General features: G+C 39.3%; 1 protein-coding gene across 1 annotated transcript in view; it reads right to left on the reverse strand.

Moving 5' to 3' along the window:
• The window catches only part of MYH15 (myosin heavy chain 15), a 182,184-nt gene that overhangs the window by 56,688 nt on the left and 101,103 nt on the right, over window positions 1-24,393 (reverse strand). Inside the window, 4 exon segments of the mRNA XM_060098804.1 lie at window positions 3,533-3,659; window positions 17,368-17,672; window positions 17,675-17,756; window positions 21,530-21,620. Of these exon segments, the coding sequence (XP_059954787.1) occupies window positions 3,533-3,659; window positions 17,368-17,672; window positions 17,675-17,756; window positions 21,530-21,620 (605 nt within the window).

A 24,393-nucleotide genomic window follows, 5' to 3' on the forward strand; every position in this document is an offset into this window, starting at 1 on the left:
ATTTAGCTTTGACTCTAGATTAACATCTAGAAACAGAGGTGTCCATAGGCAGAAGGATAAACGGTTTTCACTCTTGTTTTAAAGTGAGTGCCTCTGGGCATCAAGAACACATTGTTTATTTTCATTGACCTAGGATTTCTATCTTTGGGAATATATTACTAAAAATAATTCTAATTACAGACAAACAGCTAGCCACATGCTGTTCATAGCAGATAAGCAAGTTACAGGGCAAGACGAAGTAACCATGTCCATCTACTTGATGGATGTGAAGCATTCTTATAAGTGACTGAGTATGCAAGATACAAAAAAGCTCATGACAAACTGAAGAAGAAAAACCTCAAATAGATTGCCATCATGTAAAATATAGGAAAAAGATCTCATTAACAATAGTGGTTGACAGTTAAGAATAAGTCAACGGAACATTGTTCTACTTTCAATTGATCAAATGTTTGTGGATCTCCAATAAGTGGCAGGCATTGTTCTAGATGAATGACAAAAATCAGTGATCAAAAAAGAGACCCCTGCCCTTGTGTAGCTTACATTCTGGGAGGTGGAAACATGACAAACTTATTTATTATGTCAAGCATGTAGCTTCTTTGAAGCTACTGAATGCTATGAAAATAGAGGCACATGGAGAAAACTGGTTGAGAGCACTCAAATGTCACCTTCCCAACAAGGCCTATCCTGACTCCTCCCAGATCTATTTGATTAACCCTCATCTTTAAGTCTTTGCTGAATTAATAGGGTGGAAAGGAAATAGTCAGGGCAAGAGGAAATAGTCAGGGCAAGACTCTAGGGTGGGAGTGTGCATGGTATATTCAAAACACAGCAAAGAGGTCAAAGTGACCAAGGCAGAATGAGAGAAGAGAAAGTAGAAGAGGTCTGAGAGATAATGGGGCCCAAGTATCCGACCCTTGTAGGCCATTGTACAGACTATGGCTTTTTTTTTTTTTTTTTTTTTTTTTTTTTTGTAGTACGCAGGCCTCTCACTGTTGTGGCCTCTCCCGTTGTGGAGCACAGGCTCCGGACGCGCAGGCTCAGTGGCCATGGCTCACAGGCCTAGCCGCCCCGTGGCATGTGGGATCTTCCCAGACCGGGGCACGAACCCATGTCCCCTGCATCGGCAGGCGGACTCTCAACCACTGCGCCACCAGGGAAGCCCCAGACTATGGCTTTTACTGAGTGTAAAAAAGAGGTGTGGGTTCATACTACCCAAGGCAATCTACAGATTCAATGTGATCCCTATCAAATTACCACTGGCATTTTTCACAGAACTAGAACAAAAAATTTTTTAATTTGTATGGAAACACAAAAGACCCTGAATAGCCAAAACAATTTTGAGAAAGAAGGACACGGCTGGAGGAATCATGCTCCTTGACTTCAGACTATACTACAAAGCTACAGTAATCAAAACAGTATGGTACTGGCACAAAAACAGACATATGGATCAATGAAGCAGGATAGAAAGCCCAGAAAAAAACACACACACTATGGTCAACTAATGCATGACAAAGAAGGCAAGAATATACAATGGAGAAAAGAGAGTCTCTTCAAGAAGTGGTGCTGGGAAAACTGGGCAGCTACATGTAAAAGAATGAAATCAGAACATTCTCTAACACCATACACAAAAATAAACTCAAAATTGATTAAAGGCTTAAATGTAATACTGGATACTATAAAACTCCTAGAGGAAAACATAGGCAGAACACACTGTGACATAAATCACAGAAGTATCTTTTTGCATCTGCCTCCTAGGGTAAAGGAAATTAAAAAAATAAATTAATGGGACTTAATTAAACTTAAAAGCTTTTGCACAGCAAAGGAATCCAGAAACAGAGGAAAAAGACAACTCTCAGAATGGGAGAAAATATTTGCACACAATGCAGCCCATGAGGTATTAATTTCCAAAATATACAAACAGCTCATACAGCTTAATATCAAAAAAATCAACAACCCAATCAAAAAATGGGCAGAAGACCTAAATAGACATTTCTCCAAAGACATACAGATGGCCAACAGGCACATGAAAAGATGCTCAGCTTCACTAATTATTAGAGAAATGCAAATGAAAACTACAATGAGGTATCATCTCACACCAGTCAGAACTGTCATCATCAAAAAGTTGATAAACAATTAATGCTGGAGAGGGTATGCAGAAAAGGGAACCCTCCTACACTGTTGGTGGGAATGTGAACTGGTGCAGCCACTATGGAGAACAGTATGGAGGTGTCTGAAAAACTAAAAAAAGAATTACCGGGCTTCCCTGGTGGCGCAGTGGTTGAGAGTCCACCTGCTGATGCAGGGGACGCGGGTTCATGCCCCGGTCCAGGAGGATCCCACATGCCGCGGAGTGGCTGGGCCCGTGAGCCATGGCCACTGAGCCTGTGCGTCCGGAGCCTGTGCTCCGCAATGGGAGAGGCCACAGCAGTGAGAGGCCTGTGTACCGCAAAAAAAAAAAAAATAATAATAATAATAATTACCATATGATCCAGCAATTCCACTCTTGGCCATATATCTAGAGAAAACCAATGTTCATAGCAGCATTATTTACAATAGCCAAGATATGGAAACAACCTAAATGTCGATCCACAACTGAATGGGTAAAGAAGCTGTGATGTGTGTATATATATATATGTGTGTATACATACACACACACACACAATGGAATATTACTCGGCCATAAAAAAGAATGAAATAATGCCATTTGCAGCAACATGGATGGACCTAGAGATTATCATATTAAGTGAAGTAAGTCAGAAAGAGAAAGACAAATATCATATGATATCACTTATATGTGGAATTTAAAAAATGATACAAATGAACTTATTTACAAAACAAATAGTAGACTCACAGACATAGAAAACAAACTTATGGTTACCAAAGGGGATAGCAGGGATGGGGGAGGGACATAAATTAGGAGTTTGGGATTAACATACACACACTACTATATATAAAATAGGTAAACAACAAGGACCTACTATATAGCACAGGGAACTATACTCAGTATTTTGTAATAACCTACCATGCACAAGAATCTGAAAAAGAATACACATATATGTATAACCGAATCACTTTGCTGTACACTTGAAAGCAAAACAACATTGTAAATTATCTATACTTCAATTTTTAAAAAAATTAAATAAATTTAAATATAAAAAAAGAGGTGTGGGCTCATTACTGAAAATTAGGAAAAATGCCTATTTCAATGAGGTAGATGTGATAAAGAGGCATGTTTGTAGACTGTGTGGACAGCCCCTACCATCCTTTGATCTTAAAAGTTGCTCCAGTCAACTGCATGTTGCATTTCCCCTTCATGGAAGAGACCTGGGCGGGGACTCCCAAGGTGGTACAGAGGTGATCCTTCCCAGACAAGAGCATGACTGTGGACAAGGTAACATCAAGGGCCTCATTTGTCCCCTAGAATTTTTAAATGCCCACTCAGGCTCAATAACTGTTTCACCATTTCAGTGGTCTCTCTACAAGTCTGCAGGATTGAGACTCATAAGTGAAGCAGCACTGAAAGTTTACTTACCGTTTTCACTCCATAGCGTTGTTTTCTGTGCTGTCAGATCATCTGCCAACTGAGTCACTTCATCTAGTTTTGCATTTGCTTCATTCAAGTGCTCCTCATACAGACTACAGAGCTTCTCAGCGTTACCCTACGAGTTGAGAGGGAAAGATTGGACATGGTTTATAGAGACCATGCTGAATTCACTGCATAAGGAAGGAGGGGAGGGGTGGTTCCTGGGACCCTTGGGCTCTCCTCTGCCCTGAAAGCCACAGCCAGCATTGGGAAACCATGTCTTCTAATTTAGGAAAGCACAATACACTCAGGGTCTGGGCCCCTCAGAGGCCCAAACTTTTCAGATTATAGGTATTAATGGAGAAATGACTCTTTGGGTATCAGGGACCCACCCTCTCTAGAATTCATTGCTTTTCTGAAGAAGAAAACGTGTCAGTGATGAAGTACATATTCACTTCCTGACATTGTATTATATATTTAACCATCTTTGTTTCCTGCTAGAATATGTTTCATGAGGGTAGAGATTCCATCTACTCACAGATTATGCCTCCAGTGCCTTGAGTCATGTCTAGCGCATATTAGGAGCTCAGTTAACAAGGGGGTAGGCTCAGAGGGAAGGGAAAGGGAAGATGAGAAGGGATGGAGGAGGAAGGAAGGAAATCCAAAGGGCTGACCAAGAAGGATAGGAGAAAGCAGATGGATCTGAGCTGCAGTAGCACAATAACAGAAATTTAAACTGTCAAAACAACTGGACCCTCCCGATCAATAAGGCTGCAGGCTCCTGATTACCCTGTTAAGTTAACATTTCAATCCTAAACTCTAACTTCTCAGAATTGGCTGTTCATGTTTGAAGAAATGGATATGCCATGTGGCCTTTGCACTTCTACCTGGTTTAAGTAACCAATCTAATCATCAGACTCTTGCCACACTCTGGAAACCAATGCCAGTGACTATGAAACCCAATATTTTCAGGACGAAGAGCTGCCAAATGTAAGATGGTGCTATCCTCTTTACCTAGCTATAATTTGCATTCTCATTATTAATATGGTCAGAAGTCATAAAATGACACTGGTGATACTATAGAACCACAGTTCTGTAGATTTCACATAGCTGTTTTTGTGTTTTGTTCTTTACATGTTTTAAATCACAATTCATAAAACAGCCCCATGAGACTTCCGTCTCTATAAAGAAATAGTACTATGGAAAAAGAAGGAAGAGGAGGGGGAGGGGGAGGGAAAGAAGGGGGAGGGACAACAACAACAAAGAAAGGATCACACCAATGGCATTCCAAGAAAATAGTGAAAACTGTGAAACCTGGTAGTGAGTCTAATAGTTTCAATGTTAAACTAATTTTTATGATATAGCAATGGCCAAGGACCAAAAACATTTCAAAGATGACACCAGGTTTGGTCCTCTGGGAAACTTCTGAATCAGCAAATATTGGATCTCTTCTGCTGGAGCCTATGCTCTGTTGAAGACTGTTCTCTTTAAGCTTACCCTAATGACTATTTTAAACTCTTTATGAAAGACTCCTAGATTACATCTTATATTCCCAAGGCCAAATGTAGTGCTTGACACAAAATAGGCACTTAATAAATGTCTAGGACACTCAAAGTACTGCAGACTTTAGTGAGAGGTTGGCCAACATACCCACCACAGTTTACTTAGAAGTCACCTTCAAGCTTTCCTTATAAACCCCAACCCCCAAATTTGTTTTTTTTTTAACTGACTTGGGATATTATCCACTGAGTAGCAAACAAGGGAAGAGGCAAATCAGCTGCCTGCCCATTTGGAGGCTGACAAGGAATAGTTCTATTCTCAAATGTTCCATAGCACACCCACGCTTGGTGGTGGTTATGAAACCAGGGCTGGCAAAGATTCAATGATCAGCTCTCTCTACAATGCCATCAGCATCACGTAGTTTAGAGCACTGATAGCAAATGTCAGCCACACTCAATTACCCACATTCTCCACTTGCTACTAGAAGCTATAGTAGTGACACAGGTAACAGTTTTTAGATAGTCTGTAATTTCTAATATTTCGAATGTTGAATATGTTTGCTCCCACTTCTGAAAGTAATTTGATAGTCAAAGTTGGCACACTTGCTGTTTTCCTCACAATATTCCTCAAGAACTCAGATTGCCTCTGTTTTGTAAATGAGAAAACAGAGTTAGAGAGGCTAAATACCTTGCCCAAATTCACACAGCTAGTATGCACTGGGTTTAGGATTTGAACTGATAATTGCCTGTGCAGATGCAAAAAAAAAAAAAAAAAAAGTCGGGCACTAGATACGAGATTCCTAAGCATCCATTGTATGACATAGCAACAAAGGAAATGTTAAGGATTAATTGACTTAACGTCCTAGTTGGCTCAAATTGTCATGAATCCTGGGTCCCAGAAGAAACTGGATCAAAATATGATGACTCTGTGAACCATCTTTATTTTATGTTCTCTCCAATAATAAATGACCCATGAACTGGGGCCAAGAGGAACACAGCCAGATGGGAGAAATGCCAATTCTGCTTGTGGCCATGAGTGTGCTCTGCTACATACCTGTTTGCTGAGGGTAAAAGAATACAGATCTCTATAAGACAACTTAGTCAGCGTTGTGGATATGGCAAGCAAAGGAGCCAGAGAATCCCCTGTTTTCAAGAGAAGCTGGCTAAGCACATCTGCAGAGTAGGCAGCCACTGGGCACACAGCAAAGACACTTGCCCTTAGGCACCACTTCAAGTGGTAGTTATCCATGGGCATTGTTTACACTGGTATAGTGTTTTCAATTGAAAAAGTATTCTCATAAGCAGGATCTGCAAAAGACCATGAGATTGTTCATCTAAAGGTGGCCTGTATAGAGGTATAACATTCAAAGGGGTGGTACCTTCAAAAAACTTCAAGTTTAAGCCTAAAGATAGACACTAAATTTTGATACCAAGAAGGAAAAGGTTAATGAAATAATGCACACTCATCCTAACGCTGGCTCTTAAAATGATGCATAAAACTGCTGCCTCCTAGAAATTCAGGAACCAATGGGAATTCAAAATAATCAAGATAATTGTGAGATTGCCTATAACTTCTAAATTGCCCTGGGCCTCTCTGTCAGCCTAATATACTTTCAAAAATGCTTCAGTTTCCACTGTGCCACTGAGTATTGGCATTTCTGGCATTATAAGTCAAGAAAAGATGAAGTAAACAATACAAGTGAAAGTCCAGCATAATGTATATGCCTATGAGGGTGAACAGAATCACTCTATCCCACCAACAAATATGTAAGGCAGAATGCAGTCACCCACAGATATACACAGGATTTGGAGCTGAGGCCCAGCTCTGCTGTAAAATTTTTGTGACCCTGGACAAATTGTTAAACCTATGAGCCACAGAATTCCCAAGAGGCATATGTAACAGATTAATGCTAGTAACTGAGTGTACAGATTACGGAAAGCATGTAGTAAACATGAGTAAAATAAGACCTAGCTTCTGCCTTAGAGATGTCTTCTATTGAAGCAAAGTGAAAAGACCATACAATGCAGCAGTAAAGGGGGACACCAAAAGTGCTACAAGAATTAAGAAACAGGGCCTCCCTGGTGGCGCAGTGGTTGAGAGTCCGCCTGCCGATGCAGGGGATACGGGTTCGTGCCCCAGTCCGGGAGGATCCCACATGCCGCGGAGCGGCTGGGCCCGTGAGCCACGGCCGCTGAGGCTGCACGTCCGGAGCCTGTGCTTCGCAACAGGGGAGGCCACAACAGTGAGAGGCCCACGTACCGCAAAAAAAAAAAAAAAAAAAAAAAGAATTAAGAAACAGATAAAATTTTAATAAGAAAAGTTGAACTTGAGCATTCCAGGGAGACAATTTAGTTGGAAAAGACATATTGGTGGGAAAGTGGATATTTGGCTGAAATAGAGGGTCCAGGAAACAAAGTACCAGAATCTAAAATAGTAAGGGCAAGTGGAGTCAGATCACAAGCCACAGGGTACCTTGAAGGGCACAAGTTTGGAGTTCACTCTGAAGCAGGGACATGATTCAATAAAGCCATCTCTCGAAATATTCATACAGACACTATTTAAAATAGATTGGAAAAAAAGACTAAAAGCAAAAAAAAAGATAATTTAGAAAACTACTGCAATAGTCCAGTTAAAAGATAATGAAAGTCATACATGTGAGTGGGAATGGAATGAAAAATTGCAAGACAGTGCAGAATTGACCTGCTGTAATAATTGATTGGAAAGCCAAGAACAGAGAGGAAACAAATAATCAATTCTAGGCTTAGAGTCTGGGTGATGGAAGAAACAGGGTGCTGCTGGTAACAAAAATGTCCACAGGAAATATGTCAGCTTCAGGAGAAGGGGATAAGTTTGGTTTTAGACATGCTAATTTGAGGAAAGGGAGACATTACTGAATTTTGAAAGAACCAATTAAGAAAATACTATTAAGAGAGACCTTGAAGATGGTGGAGGAGTAAGACGTGGAGATCACCTTTCTCCCCACAAATACATCAGAAATACACCTACATGTGGAACAACTCCTACAGGACACCTACTGAACGCTGGCAGAAGACCTCAGACTTCCTAAAAAGAGAGAAACTCCCCCACGTACCTGGGTAGGGCAAAAGAAAAAAGAAAAAACAGAGACAAAAGAATAGGGACAGGACCTGCACCAGTGGGAGGGAGCTGTGAAGGAGGAAAGGTTTCCACACACTAGGAATCCCCTTCGCGGGCAGAGACTGCGGGTGGCGGAGGGGGGAAGCTTCGGAGCCGCGGAGGAGAGGGCAGCAAGAGGGGTGCGGAGGGCAAAGCGCGGAGATTCCCGCACAGAGGATCGGTGCCGACCGGCACTTACCAGACCTAGAGGCTTGTCTGCTCACCAGTCAGGGCAGGCGGGGGCTGGGAGCCCAGGCTCTGGCTTCGGTTGGATCCCAGGGAGAGGACAGGGGCTGGCGGCGTGAACACAGCCTGAAGGGGGCTAGTGCACCACAGCTAGCCGGGAGTGTGTCCGGGAAAAATTCTGGAGCTGATGAAGAGGGAAGAGACTTTTTCTTCCCTCTTTGTTTCCTGGTGTGCGAGGAGAGGGGATTAGGAACTCCGCTTACAGGAGCTCCAGAGACGGGCGCGAGCCGCGGCTAAAAGCGCGGAGCCCAGAGACGGGCAAGAAATGCTAAGGCTGCTGCTGCCGCCACCAAGAAGCCTGTGTGCAACCACAGGTCACTATCCACACCTCCCCTCCCGGGAGCCTGTGCAGCCCACCACTGCCAGGGTCCCATGATCCACGGACGACTTCCCCGGGAGAAAACACGGTGCCTCAGACTGGTGCAACATCACACCAGCCTCTGCCGCTGCAGGCTCGCCCCGCATCCGTACCCCTCCCACCCCCCGGCCTGAGCGAGCCAGAGCCCCCGAATCAGCTGCTCCTGTAACCCCGTCCTGTCTGAGTGAAGAACACACTCCCTCAGGCGACCTACATACAGAGATGGGGCCAATCCAAAGCTGAACCCCAGGAGCTGTGTGAACAAAGAAGAGAAAGGGAAATCTCTCCCAGCAGCCTGAGGAGCAGCGGATTAAATCTCCACAATCAACTTGATGTACCCTGCATTTGTGGAATACCTGAATAGACAACGAATCATCCCAAAATTTAGGCGGTGGACTTCGGGAGCAACTGTAGACTTGGGGTTTGCTGTATGCGACTGACTGGTTTCTGGTTTTATGTTTATCTTAGTTTAGTATTTAGAGTTTATTATCATTGGTAGATTTTTTATTGACTTGGTTGCTCTCTTCCTTTTTTTTAATACATAGATATATATTTTTTCCTTTTTCTCTTTCTTTTTTCTCTGAGTGTCTATGTGTATGCTTCCTTGTGTGATTTTGTCTGTGTAGCTTTGCTTTTAGCATTTGTCCTAGGGTTCTGTCTGTACTTTTTTTTTTTTTTAATAAAGATTTTAGCACTTGTTATCATTGGTGGATTTGTTTTTTGGTTTTCTTGCTCTCTTCCTTTTTTCTTTTTTTTAAACTTTAATTTTTTTATTTTTAATACTTTTTTAGGTTTTATTTTAATAACTGTAATTATTTTTATTTATATTCGTTCTTTCTTTCTTTCTTTCTTTCTTTCTTTCTTTCTTTCTTTTTTCCCTTTTCTTCTGAGCCATGTGGCTGACAGGGTCCTGGTGCTCTGGCCAGGTGCCAGCCCTGTGCCTCTGAGGTGGTAGAGCTGAGTTCAGGACATTGGTCCACCAGAGTCCTCCTGGCTCCACGTAATATAAAATGGCAAAAGCTCTCCCAGAGACCTTTGCCTCAACACTAAGACCCAGCTCCATTCAACAACCAGCAAGATACAGTGCTGAACACCCTATACCAAACAACTAGCAACACAGGAACACAACTCCACCCATTAGCAGAGAGGCTGCCTAAAATCATAATAAGATCACAGAAACTCCAAAACACACCACCAGACATGGTCCTGAACACCAGAAAGACAAGACACAGCCTCATCCACCAGAACACAGGCACCAGTTCCCTCCACCAGGAAGCCTAAACAGCCCACTGAATCAACCTTACCCAATGGGGGCAGACACCAAAAACAACAGGAACTACGAACCTGCAGCCTGTGAAAAGGAGACCCCAAACATAGTAAGTTAAGCAAAATGAGAAGACAGAGAAACACACAGCAGATGAAGGAGCAAGGTAAAAACCCACCAGACCAAACAAGTGAAGAGGAAATAGCAGTCTACCTGAAAAAGAATTCAGAGTAGTCATAGTAAAGATGATCCAAAATCTTGGCAACAGAATGGACAGATAGAATGAAACGTTCAACAAGGAACTAGAAGAACTAAAGAGCAAACAAACAATGATGAACAACACAAAAAAGGAAATTAAAAATTCTCTAGAAGGAATCAGTAGCAGAATAACTGAGGCAGAAGAATGGATAACTGACCTGGAAGATAAAATAGCTGAAATAACTACTGCAGAGCAGAATAAAGAAAAAAGAATGAAAAGAATTGAGGACGGTCTTAGAGACCTCTGAGACGACATTAAATGCACCAACATTTGAATTATAGGGGTCCCAGAAGAAGAGAAAAAGAAAGGGAGTGAGAAAATATTTGAAGGGGTTAGAGTTGAAAACTTCCCTAATATGGTAAAGGAAATACTCAATCAAGCCCAGGAAGCACAGAGAGTCCCATACAGGATAAATGCAAGGTGAAACATGCCAAGACACATATTAATCAAACTATCAAAAATTAAATACAAAGAAAAAATATTAAAAGCAAGAAGGGAAAAGCAACAAATAACATACAAGGGAATCCCAATAAGGTTAACAGCTGATCTTTCAGCAGAAACTCTGCAAGCCAGAAGGGAGGCAGGACATATTTAAAGTGATGAAAGGGAAGAAACTACAACCAAGATTACTCTACCCAGCAAGAATCTCATTCAGATTTGAAAGAGAAATTAAAACCTTTACAGACAAAGGAAAGTTAAGAGAATTCAGCACCACCAAACCAGCTTTAAAACAAATGCTAAGGGAACTTCTCTAGGTGGGGAAACACAAGAGAAGAAAAAGACCTACAAAAACAAACCCAAACTAAATAAGAAAATGGTAATAGGAACCTACATATCAATAATTACCTTAAATGTAAATGGATTAAATACCCCAACCAAAAGACACAGACTGGCAGAATGGATACAAAAACAAGGCCCATATATATGCTGTCTACAAGAGACCCACTTCAGACCTATGGACACATACAGACTAAAACTCAGGGGATGGAAAAAGATATTCCATGCAAATGGAAATCAAAAGAAAGCTGGAGTAGCAATTCTCATATCAGACAAAATAGACTTTAAAACAAAGACTATTACAAGAGACAAAGAAGGACACTACATAAAATCAATGGATCAATCCAAGAAGAAGATAAAGAATTGTAAATATTTATTCACACAACACAGGAGCATCTCAATACATAAGGCAAATACTAACAGCCATAAAAGGAGAAATCGACAGTAACACAATCATAGTAGGGGACTTTAACACCCCACTTTCACCAATGGACAGATCATCCAAAATGAAAATAAATAAGGAAACACAAGCTAGAAATGATACATTAAACAATATGGACATAATTGATAGTTAAAGGACATTCCATCCAAAACAACAGAACACACTTTCTTCTCAAGTGCTCATGGAACATTCTCCAGGATAGATCATATCTTGGGTCACAAATCAAGCCTTGGTAGATTTAAGAAAATTGAAATCATATCAAGTATCTTTTCTGACCACAATGCTATGAGACTAGATATCAATTACAGGAAAAAATATGTAAAAATTACAAACACATGGAGGCTAAACAATACACTACTTAATAACCAAGAGATCACTGAAGAAATAAAAGAGGAAATCAAAAAATACCTAGAAACAATTGACAATGAAAACATAATGACACAAAACCTATGGGATGCAGCAAAAGCAGTTCTAAGAGAGAATTTTATAGCAATACAATCCTGTCTCAAGAAACAAGAAACATCGCAAATAAACAACTTAAACTTACACCTAAAGCAATTAGAGAAACAGGAACCAAAAAACCCCAAAGTTGGCAAAAGGAAGGAAATCATAAAGTTCAGGTCAGAAATAAATGAAAAAGAAATGAAGGAAATGATAGCAAAGATCAATAAAACTAAAAGCTGGTTCTTTGAGAAGATAAACAAAATTGGTAAACCATTAGCCAGACTCATCAAGAAAAAAAGGGAGAAGACTCAAATCAATAGAATTAGAAATGAAAAAGGAGAAGTAACAACTGACACTGAAGAAATACAAAGAATCATGAGAGATTACTACAAGCATCTATATGCCCACAAAATGGACAACCTGGAAGAAATGGACAAATTCTTAGGAAAGCACAATCTTCCGAGACTGAACTAGGAAGAAATAGAAAATATGAACAGACCAATCGCAAGGACTGAGATTGAAACTGTGATTAAAAATCTTCCAACAAACAAAAGCCCAGGACCAGATGGCTTCACAGGCGAATTCTATCAAACATTTAGAGAAGAGCTAACACCTACCCTTCTCAAACTCTTCCAAAATATAGCAGAGGGAGGAACACCCCCAAACTCATTCTATGAGGCCACCATCACCCTGATACCAAACCAGACAAAGATGTCACAAAGAAAGAAAACTACAGGCCAATATCACTGATGAATATAGATGCAAAAATCCTCAACAAAATACTAGCAAACAGAATCCAACAGCACATTAAAAGGATCATATACCATAATCAAGTGGGGTTTATTCCAGGAATGCAAGGATTCTTCAATATATGCAAATCAATCAATGTGATACACCATATTAACAAATTGAAGGATAAAAACCATATGATAATCTCAAGAGATGCAGAGAAAGCTTTCAACAAAATTCAACACCCATTTATGATAAAAACCCTCCAGAAAGTAGGCACAGAGGGAACTTACCTCAATATAATAAAGGCCATATATGACCAACCCACAGGCAACATTGTTCTCAATGATGAAATACTGAAACCATTTCCTCTAAGATAAGGAACAAGACAAGGTTGTCCACTCTCACCACTATTATTCAAAATAGTTTTGAAAGCTTTAGCCACAGCAATCAGAGAAGAAAAAGAAATAAAAGGAATCCAAATCGGAAAAGAAGAAGTAAAGCTGTCACTATTTGCAGACAAAATAATACTATGCATAGAGAATCCTAAAGATACTACGACAAAACTACTAGAGCTAATCAATTAATTTGGTAAAGTAGCAGGATACAAAATTAATGCACAGAAATTCTTGAATTCCTATAAACTAATGATGAAAAATCTGAAAGAGAAATTAAGGAATCACTCCCATTTACCATTGCAACAAAAAGATTAAAATACCTAGGAATAAACCTACCTAAGGAGACAAAAGACCTGTATGCAGAAAACTATAAGACACTGATGAAAGAAATGAAAGATGATACAAACAGATGGAGAGATATACCATGTTCTTGGCTTGGAAGAATCAACATTGTGAAAATGATGTACTACCAAAGCAATCTACAGATTCAGTGCAATCCCTATCAAAGTACCAATGAAATTTTTCACAGAACTAGAACAAAAAATTTCACAGCTTGCATGGAAACACAAAAGACCCTGAATAGCCAAAGAAATCTTGAGAAAGAAAACCAGAGCTGAAGGAATAGACTCCCTGACTTCAGACTTTACTACAAAGCTACAGTAATCAAGACAGTATGGTACTGGCACAGAAACAGAAATATAGAACAATGGAGCAGGATAGAAAGCCCAGAGATAAACACATGCACATATGGTCACCTTATTTTTGATAAAGGAGGCAAGAATATACAATGGAGAAAAGACAGCCTCTTCAGTATGTGGTGCTGGGAAAACTGGACAGCTACATGTAAAGAATGAAATTAGAACACTCCCTAACACCATACACAAAAATAAGCTCAAAATGCATTAAAGACCTAAATGTAAGGCCAGACACTATAAAAACTCTTAGAGGAAAACAGAGGCAGAACACTCTATGACATAAATCAAAGCAAGATCCTTTCTGACCCATCTCCTAGAGAAATGGAAATAAAACCAAAAATAAACAAATGGGACCTAATGAAACTTAAAAGCTTTTGCACAGCAAAGGAAACCATAAACAAGACAAAAAGACCACCCTCAGAATGGGAGAAAATATTTGCAAATGAAGCAACTGACAAAGGATTAATCTCCAAAATATACAAGCAGCTCATGCAACTCAGTATCAAAAAACAAACAACTTAATCCAAAAATGGGCAGAAAAGCTAAATAGACATTTCTCCAAAAAGATATACAGATTGCCAACAAACACATGAAAGGGTGCTCAACATCACTAATCATTAGAGAATGCAAATCAAAACCACAATGAGGTATCACCTCACGCCGGTCTGAATGGCCATCATTAAAAAATCTACAAACAATAAAAGCTGGAGAGGGTGTGGAGAAAAGGGAACCTTCTTGCACTGTTGGTGGGAATGTAAATTGATACAGCCACTATGGAGAACAGTATGGAGGTTCCTTAAAAAACTAAAAATAGAACTACCATATGACCCAGCAATCCCACTAGTGGGCATATACCCTGAGAAAACCATAATTCAAAAAGAGTCATGTACCACAATGTTCATTGCAGCTCTATTTACAATAGCCAGGACATGGAAGGAAACTAGGTGTCCATCGACAGATGAGTTGATAAAGGATATGTGGCACATATATACAATGGAATATTACTCACCCATAAAAAGAAATGAAATTGAGTTATTTGTAGTGAGGTGGATGGACTTAGAGACTGTCATACAGAGTGAAGTAAGTGAGAAAGAGAAAAATAAATACTGTATGCTAACACATATATATGGAATCTAAATAAATAAATAAATTGTTCTGAAGACCCTAGAGGCAGGACAGGAATAAAGAAGCAGACATAGAGAATGGACTTGAGGACACGGGGAGGGGGAAGGGTAAGCTGGGACGAAGTGAGAGAATGGCATATACTTATATGTACTACCAAATGTAAAACAGATAGGTAGTGAGAAGCAGCCTCATAGCACAGGGATATCAGCTCAGTGCTTTATGACCACCTAGAGGGGTGGGATAGGGAGGGTGGGAGGGAGATGCAAGAGGGAGGAGATATGGGGATATATTTATATGTATAATTGATTCACTTTGTTATAAAGCAGAAACTAACACACCATTGTAAAGCAATTACACTCCAATAAAGATGTTTAAAAAAAGAAAATACTTTAAAGATAATCAGAGGAAATAAAAGAAATTGCAGGAGTTAAAGGAGTAGGAGGTAGTGAGGTATACACCTATTTGTGGGAACTAGTCTCCAAAGATGGCCCTCCAGGGAGCCAAAGTCTCTAGTATTTGCAGCCATGTGTAGACCTTACCCCTGTGACTCATCACTGTTAGGAGTCACACAGAATCACTCCACTGTATTGTAAGCCTTCCTCACAAGAGTCTTTGCCCCTTTGGTCTCTTGGAATATTTGCTTTTATTGCCCTGAATTGCCACGTAATAAGTCCAACTCCCCTGTGCCTGCCATGCTATGAGGAAAACCAAGTTAGCTACATGGAGAGGTCACACAAAAAGAGAGATTTCCAGCCAGCCCCCAACTGTCTAGCTATCCCAGCCCAGGAGCCAGACACCCAAATGAGTAAACCTTCGGATGATTCCAGTCTGAACAGCCATCTGCGATAAGCCTGTCAACCCCCAGAACCAAGAGAGAGAATAATAAATTACTGTTTTAACTCTAAGGTTTTGGAGTGATTTGTTACATATCAATAGATAAATAGAACATTACTTTTTGGTCAAGGAGTCAGATTAAGACAGATATGGACAGACTTTGCTTTTTTCTCAAAATACCATTCTTAGTATGGAAAAGTCTTTTATGTTTTTTGCAGTGGGTGAATAATGCCCATATGGAAGAATATTTTATTCTTTGGAACAAGAAGGAAATAAATGGATGAGTGAATAACTTATAAGGTGAAGAGAGAAGTTATAATTAATGGTCTTAACCTTATCAGTAAGATGTTAACATTTATTAAAAGGAAGGATTCAGAAAGGCAGGGTTAGAGGTCTGTTTCTCTTCTAAAATAAAACAAAGTGAGTTAGAAGAACAAAGAACTTCTGAGCAGCAATGAAATTCTACAGGAAGTTGGAAAGTATAAAATTCACACCTAATTAGTATGGATTTATGGTGAACCTATCAACAGTTTTATGATTTTATGACTTCCTACTAAAATATACAGAAACAGAAGAGTTCCTGAGGATGAATGAGAGGCAAAGAGTATGAAGAGAGTGAGGTCTTCCAGGGCTCACTTGGGCTGACAAAAGAAGATAAAGCCAACAAGGGCAAGGAGTGAGAATATTTGAGTTGAGGACAGAATCGATACAAAATGCAGAATACAGAAGAGACGGAGGAAGAGAGGTCCTAAGTCCTCACTAGATTTATATTTTAAGATAATTGGAGGTGGGTTGGCAGGGACAGTGGAAAGAAAGAAAGAGAAGGAAAAGCAGGGTAGTTGTGTTCCTACTCAACATGGTCTTTAAAGGAAATTAATGCAAAACGTTTCAGGAGTCACTCAGTATCTGAAGAAATTCTACATTTTTCTGGCCACCATCCATAAAGATCAAGCTTTATTGTTGGTTCGTCTTTCCTGGATGACTATAAATTCTGCTCACAAGGACAATTTGGCACCAGCTACTTGCTCTGTGTGATCTCAAGCAAGGCTCCTCTCAACTGCCAGAAGGTAAGGCAGCTCTTACCTGTGATCTGATACTAGTCATTCTAGATGAGAGTTGGCAGTGTAGAGATTAATGGGCTCAGTGAAGAAAGAACATGTGATAAAGTTTCTCCTAGTGTTGGCTCGTTAAAGAGATGCCAGAGTACATGAAGGAGAAAAAGTTCTCTCCTCCCCACAAAGCTATTTGTGCTGCCATTTGTTCAGAAGGACTCAAAGTACCTGAGCCCCGCCGTGGAATGCTCCCAACTCAAAGCCATCCTTCAAGAGAGAAGCACCACTCATGAGCTAGTGGTTTCACTTGTCCAGCCTACTTACTACATCATCACTAGAGAGACCCACAAGGAACATGGACTGGAATTCCAATGAAACCAGAAACCACTGTCAGGCTACCTTCAGGAGATGGTCATGTGAGTTTAACAATCACTGAGATTAGACCTGATCTAGCCAATCTGAAGATCTCTAGCCTCCACTAGCAAATACTTTGAGTCACCAATTTGCTTTAGCTTCCTTTTCCTTCCCCTCCTCTGCCTACTTCCATGTCCTAAATCCTCAAGGAGGGCTTGGCAATGTTCCTTACCTTAGCTCTGGTCATCTGCTCAACATGGGTCAGGACATCATTCACTTTGAGCTGCAGGTCACTCTTGTCTTTTTCCAGTGTCTGCCCGACCTGTTGTAGATTTTCTACCTGGCTCTCCAGCTCAGCCAGGCTGTCTCTGTGCCTCTTTTTCAAAGAGACAGAGGTTGCCTCAAAGTGCAGTGTGGACTCTTCCATGTATCGGCAGAGCTTCTGGAATTTTGTTTCTTGTTTCTTAGTTATTTCCAGCTGAGCCAAACTGGCCCCTCCTGTCTCCTCCAGCCCCTCATTCAGATCTTCCAGCTCTCGGTGAGGTCAGTTCTCTCCCTTTCTACCTTGGCTCGAGTGGTCCTTTAAGTTTCCAGTTCGTCTTTCAAAACCTGTATCTGAGTCTGTAGCAATAAATAATTTTGATTTTACTAAGCACTTGTAGCATATTTTATATTCAAGAGCTCTACTGTATTTTTTTTCTCACAACTAACACTTTTGGTTCTCATTTTATAGTTAAAGAAGATAGAATACAGAGAAATTAAGTGATTTGATCCAAACCAGTACCAAGAGCAGAATTAAAATTTGTAATTCCTCCCAATTTCCCAGGTCTTGATGATAAGCAACCTCCTTATACTATATACATGAAGAGGAAATTTTAATAAAGAGCACTTTCCAAAGAAATAGAAAATATTTCTCATATAACAAAGAATCACTTTAAAGAGAGCTTATTTTAAAAAATAACATGATGAATGTTATATACAATACCTCATTTATCTGGAATTTGCTTACCTGACAACCTCAACTGTTGGAAACTTGGGCAAAAATCTGATTAATAGACTAAATACCTCTGAGTTCAAGCAGCTAACTCATAAGCATCAATTTAATTTTATACACAATTCTGACAAACCTGGTTACTTGGTTTCTTAGCCTGTAGGTGACTTAAGGTAGCAGGAAAATTGAAATAACAAATAATTTTAATTTGGTGGAGGAATTAGACTACTAAATTGCATAGTAATCTGATATCATTAGAAGCAGAATTAAAAGACAAAGAAAAGAAGTGATAAGAACTCTCAGAGCCCAAAAGTCTTTCCGTGTAATGGCAAAGAGCTCGACAAATCTTGATAGCATCATTGTGGGACAGTACAGTAAAACCAAGGATGGTGGGCTTCCCTGGTGGCGCAGTGGTTGAGAATTTGCCTGCCAATGCAGGGGACGTGGGTTCAAGCCCTGGTCTGTGAAGATCCCACATGCTGTGGAGCAACTAGGCCCGTGAGCCACAACTACTGAGCCTGCGTGTTTGGAGCTTGTGCTCTGCAACAGGAGAGGCCGCGACAGTGAGAGGCCCATGCACCGTGATGAAGAGTGGCCCCCGCTCGTCGCAACTAGAGAAAGCCCTCACACAGAAACGAAGACCCAACACAGCTAAAAATAAATAAATTAATTAATTAAATTAAATTAAATTAAATTAAAAAAAACAAGGATGGTCATTAACATCATCTTAAATAATTAGGCATAGGTTAGAGTATAGGGAAAAAAGGATAACTTCTATTTTAGAATATTAAAAATTTCATTAAATAAGAGTATGATTGCTGAGAGGAAGCTAATTTCTAGACCAACCCAATAAGTAAGGCTATCTAATCTGTAGATGAGTTATGACAGAGAAGGTGCCAAAAAATGTATGATTTCCACATCCAGGTAATTGTGATCCCCTTCCAATTAGTTATCTTGAGATCCAATACCTTTATTTATAACAATACTGTCACTGAACCAAACATTTCTGAAACATTTCTTTAGAAATAACCTTTAGTGCTACAGTAATCAAGACAATATGGTACTGGCACAAAAACAGAAACAAAGATCAATGGAACAAGATAGAAAGCCCAGAGATAAACCCACACACCTATGGTCAACTAATCTACAACAAAGGAGGCAAGGATATACAAAGGAGAAAAGACAGCCTCTTCAATAAGTGGTGCTGGGAAAACTGGACAGCTACATGTAAAAGAATGAAATTAGAACACTCCCTAAACACCATACACAAAAATAAACTCAGAATGGATTCGAGACCTAAATGTAAGACTGGATACTATAAAGCTCTTGGAGGAAAACATAGGCAGAACACTCTTTGACATAAATCGCAGCAAGATCTTTTTTGATCCACCTCCTAGAGTAATGGAAATAAACACAAAAATAAACAGGTGGGACCTAATGACACTTAAAAGCTTTTGCACAGCAAAGGAAACCATAAACAAGATGAAAAGACAACCCTCAGAATGGGAGAAAATATTTGCAAATGAATCATTGGACAGAGGATTAATCTCCAAAATATATAAACAGCTCATGTAGCTCAATATTAAAAAAACAAACAACCCAATCCAAAATGGGCAGAAGACCTAAATAGACATTTCTCCAAAGAAAACATACAGATGGCCAAGAAGCACATGAAAAGCTGCTCAACATCACTAATTATTAGAGAAATGCAAATCAAAACTACAATGAGGTATCACCTCACACCAGTTAGAATGGGCATCTTCAGAAAATCTACAAACAACAAATGCTGGAGAGGGTGTGGAGAAAAGGGAACCCTCTTGCACTGTTGGTGGGAATGTAAATTGATACAGCCACTATGGAGAACAGTATGGAGGTTCCTTAAAAAACTAAAAATAGAATTACCATATGATCCAGCATTCCCACTGCTGAGCCTATGCCCAGAGAAAACCATAATTCAAAAAGACACATGCATCCCAATGTTCATTGCAGCACTATTTACAATAGCCAGGTCATGAAAGCAACCTAAATACCCACTGACAAACAAAAGGATACAGAAGTTGTGGTACATATATACAATGGAATATTACTCAGCCATAAAAAGGAATGAAATTGAGTCATTTGTTGAGACGTGGATGGATCTAGAGACTGTCATACAGAGTGAAGTAAGTCAGAAAGAGAAAAACAAATATCATATATTAATGCATGTATGTGGAACCTAGAAAAATGGTACAGATGAACCAGTTTGCAGGGCAGAAGTTGAGACACAGGGGTAGAGAACAAACGTACGGACACCAAGGGGGGAAAGCCGCGGCGGGGTGGGGATGGTGGTGTGATGAATTGGGCAATTGGGATTGACATGTATACACTGATGTGTATAAAATTGATGACTAATAAGAATCTGCAGTATAAAAAAACAAAAAGCAAACAAAAAGCAACTAATACTAAACTTTCTTTGGGTTATTTGTATGGAAATATGTTAATATAAATGTTTCAGACATTAAAAAAAAGAAAGAAACTTTAGAGAGTTTTTTAAAATCATCAGGGTAAGAAAATTTGTATTTTGGATAAATTGAACATTTTTTGGATAAAGTATCATTTGAAGAAAAGTCTGGTGAATATGATAGGCAATCACTTGGAGATTAATATTGTCTGAAAGCTTGCCCATAAAGCAGTGAGACTGGTCTAATTTGGCTCAAAATATCTCAGAAGGTAATAATCAGAAAAAAGTTCCAAAATTATTTAGAATAATAGTTACATTAGTGACATAAATACTTAGCTTCAAAGGAAAAAAATCCATCTGCATGTATACATGAGGAGTTAGATGTATCCATGCTTTAAATTACTTTATAATATGGTCATATAGTATAAAACAGTTGCCTGGTCTAAAACTTATAAATAGCTGTCCATTATCAAATAATGTTTTGAGGCTACATGTAGCTACAAGACAGATTTTCAGCATAATTGCCTTCTAATCACAAAAACTAATCATCATAAAAAATTAAATGGGTAGCATTGAATGCTTACCATGGGTCAGGCACTGAGCTTACCACTTAAATGTACTGTTGCATTTAATTTTAGCTCAAAGGTTGTCAGGAGGATTAATGAGTAAAAATGTAGACGTCCAGGGTTTTAGCACAATACCTAGTTTATGTCAAATGTTCAACAAATTAGCTACTTGTTTTTTATTATCTTCGTGATAAGGAAATCTAAGCTTAAACAGTAATGTTCTCCAGAGTCACATATCTATAGAATGCCAGGTTACCTTCTCAACCACTGCTCTTTTCTGCCTCATCTGTAGTTGGCTAGAACTATGGGGACCTTTGCAGAGCACTTGTTACTGAAGTGTCAATCATCACCCATGGATCTAACTACAGGTGCACACAGGTATTTGATAAATGATTACCTGGAGCTCTTTAACCATCTTCTGAAGCTGAGCCACCAGGCCTTTCTCTTTCTCCACCTTTGAACTCATCTGATTCATTTCTAATTCTTTCCTGTTAGGGAAAAGAGGTATCAAGTGGAATTGCTCAGAGTAATAACATTTTGTTTAAATATTCTTTAAATTACAGTAATAACACATGAAGTCATTCACTGTAAAAAATTCAACTATCACATCTATAGCTGAAGTCTTCTTGGCTATTATACCCAATCTCTCTTCCTTGCCTAGAGGTAACCACCATAATCAGTACGGTGTGAATCCTTCCAGACATTTTTCTGAGTATTGACATATGTTTGTGCTTATGTATCAGTAGAAGTAGTTTCATTTTCTTTACTGTGAAAGGTATAATACTGTATACATTTGAATTTATAATTCTACAACATTTTTAACCCAATAATACATGGAGATTTTTCCATGTTGGCCTACACATAGATTACTTCACTTAAAAATTAACTGTGACATACTAGTTTATGATTTAGATATCATGTGGTTATTTATCCATTTCCCTATTAATAAACATTGAGTTTTTCCCCAAAATTTTACTTTTACAAATAATGCTGTTCATATACATGCACCCTTGTGTACATGTGAGTGTCTCTACAGAGTGGATATTGAGCAGGGAATTGGTGTGTCGGGTATAGGTATGTGTTTAAAAACTTATAACCTTGCCCTTTGGCCTCCAATAGCAGGGTGAGGTTATTTCTCTACATTTACACTTAACATTAGCACACTTCTAAATTTTTTCTAATCTAACAGATTAGTATGTCATTGTTTTATAATGAATGTCCTTGTTTACTAGTGAGGACAGCATGTTATCAACTATGAGGATTTTAAAATGGGCAATAGGGCTTCCCTGGTGGCGCAGTGGTTGAGAGTCTGCCTGCCGATGCAGGGGACATGGGTTCGTGCCCCGGTCCAGGAGGATCCCACATGCCACGGAGCGGCTGGGCCCGTGAGCCAAGGCTGCGGAGCCTGCGCGTCCGGAGCCTGTGCTCCGCGACGGGAGAGGCCACAACAGTGAGAGGCCCGCGTTCTGCAAAAAAAAAAAAAAAAAAAAAAGGCAATAAAACAAATGAACTGCCCGCTTGTGTCCATTGCCCATTTTTCTGTTAGGTTGTTCATCTAATTATTGAATTATAGATTTTCCTTCAATACTCTTGATATTTATTTTTTGATATCTGCTGCAGATATTTCTCCCACTTTCTAATTTGCCCCAGTTTTATTTATGTTGGCTTTTGCCACATAAATGTTTAAAATGTTGGTGTACCAACATCAAATTTATCAATATATTCCTTTTATGCCTTTGGATTTTTGTGACTCATTCAGTCTGACCTGCCAGTTTCCTAAGACTTACCACCTATATTGTCTTTTAATGGTTTTGTTTTTTAATGGTTTTTGCTGTTTTTATTTAATTGAAGAACATTTAACATGAGATCTACCCTCTCAACAAATATTTAAGTGTACAATATTATTAAATATAGGCACAACATTGTACGTCTCTCTAGAACTTAATCATCTTGCACGATGGAAGCCTTATACCCATTGAAGAGCAACTCCACATTTCCCCCTGCCTCCAAGCCCCTGGACACCACCATTCTACTCTGTTTCTATGAGTTTGACTGTTTTAGATGCCTCATATAAATGGAATCATGCACTATTTGTCCTTATGTGACCAACTTATTTCATTAGCATAATGTCCTCCAGGTTCATCCATGTTGTTGCATATGGCAGGATTTCCTTTAAAAAGAGGCTGAATAATGTTCCATTAAATATATACACCACATTTTCTTTACCCATTCATCCATCAGTGGGCATTTAAGTTGTTTCCATATCTTGGCTATGGTGAATAATGCTGCATTTTCTAATGATTTTATAGCTTGACTTTTGCATTTAATTCTTTAATGAAACTGGATTTTGTGTTTGTGTGAATAGCGTGAGGAAGAAATTTAACTTTTATCTCAGAAATAGCTAATAATCTCAGTGTTATTTATTAAGTATTCTATACTGTCATCACCATTTTAAAATACCACATTTTCATGTACTGTTTCCATATATACATAGGTTCATTTAGAGAAAATGTTGTATAATAAATTTATCATTTCCTGAAAACATGGGTTTCTGAAATGCCAGAGCTCTTTGACCTGTGGCCTACAAGGACATAGAGTATCATTTTTACTTTGCTGAGCTGAAACACAACCTTCAAAATTGAATGCTTAGGGAACTCTATCATCATTTTACCTTTCACTGTTCCGTTACATTCACAGGGTTACTTATTTCATCTTTTCCAAACACCTATCAAGTTCAGTAACTTATTGGTAGGCTATTAATCAAGTCTGACCACAAGCATGTGTAATGGAAACTCATGTACACAGACAGGAAAACCAGAAGCTCATAGTTGCTCACTTGACTTTCTTCTTCTTCACTGTGGGCTCCAACAACCAGTGTGCTCCCAGCTTTAACCTGGCCTTATCTCACTCTTAGATCTCACTGTTTCCCTCTCTTATTTGATCTATTCCAAATAACTGGAAAATCCCTAATGGTTAGAAGAAAGTCTAGCTGGGGACTCCCCTGGCAGTCCAGTGGTTAAGACTACGGGCTCCCACTTCAGGGGGCACAGGTTCAATCCCTGGTCAGAAAACTGAGATACTGCATGCTGCACAGCTCAGCCAAAAATTTTTTAAAATATGGAGAAGAAGAAGAAAGTCTAGTTGAACAGAGGAAGACAAAAGGGACAATGTGAGAAAATCCATTTCGCTGAATGATGAAACTAAACTGAGAGGGCCGTCTTGCCCTGAGCTCCTTGGGAATCCGTGTGAACTGAAGGTCTA

This window comes from Mesoplodon densirostris, chromosome 5 (assembly GCF_025265405.1).
Source record: "Mesoplodon densirostris isolate mMesDen1 chromosome 5, mMesDen1 primary haplotype, whole genome shotgun sequence".
NCBI classification, from domain to species: Eukaryota; Metazoa; Chordata; class Mammalia; order Artiodactyla; family Ziphiidae; genus Mesoplodon; species Mesoplodon densirostris.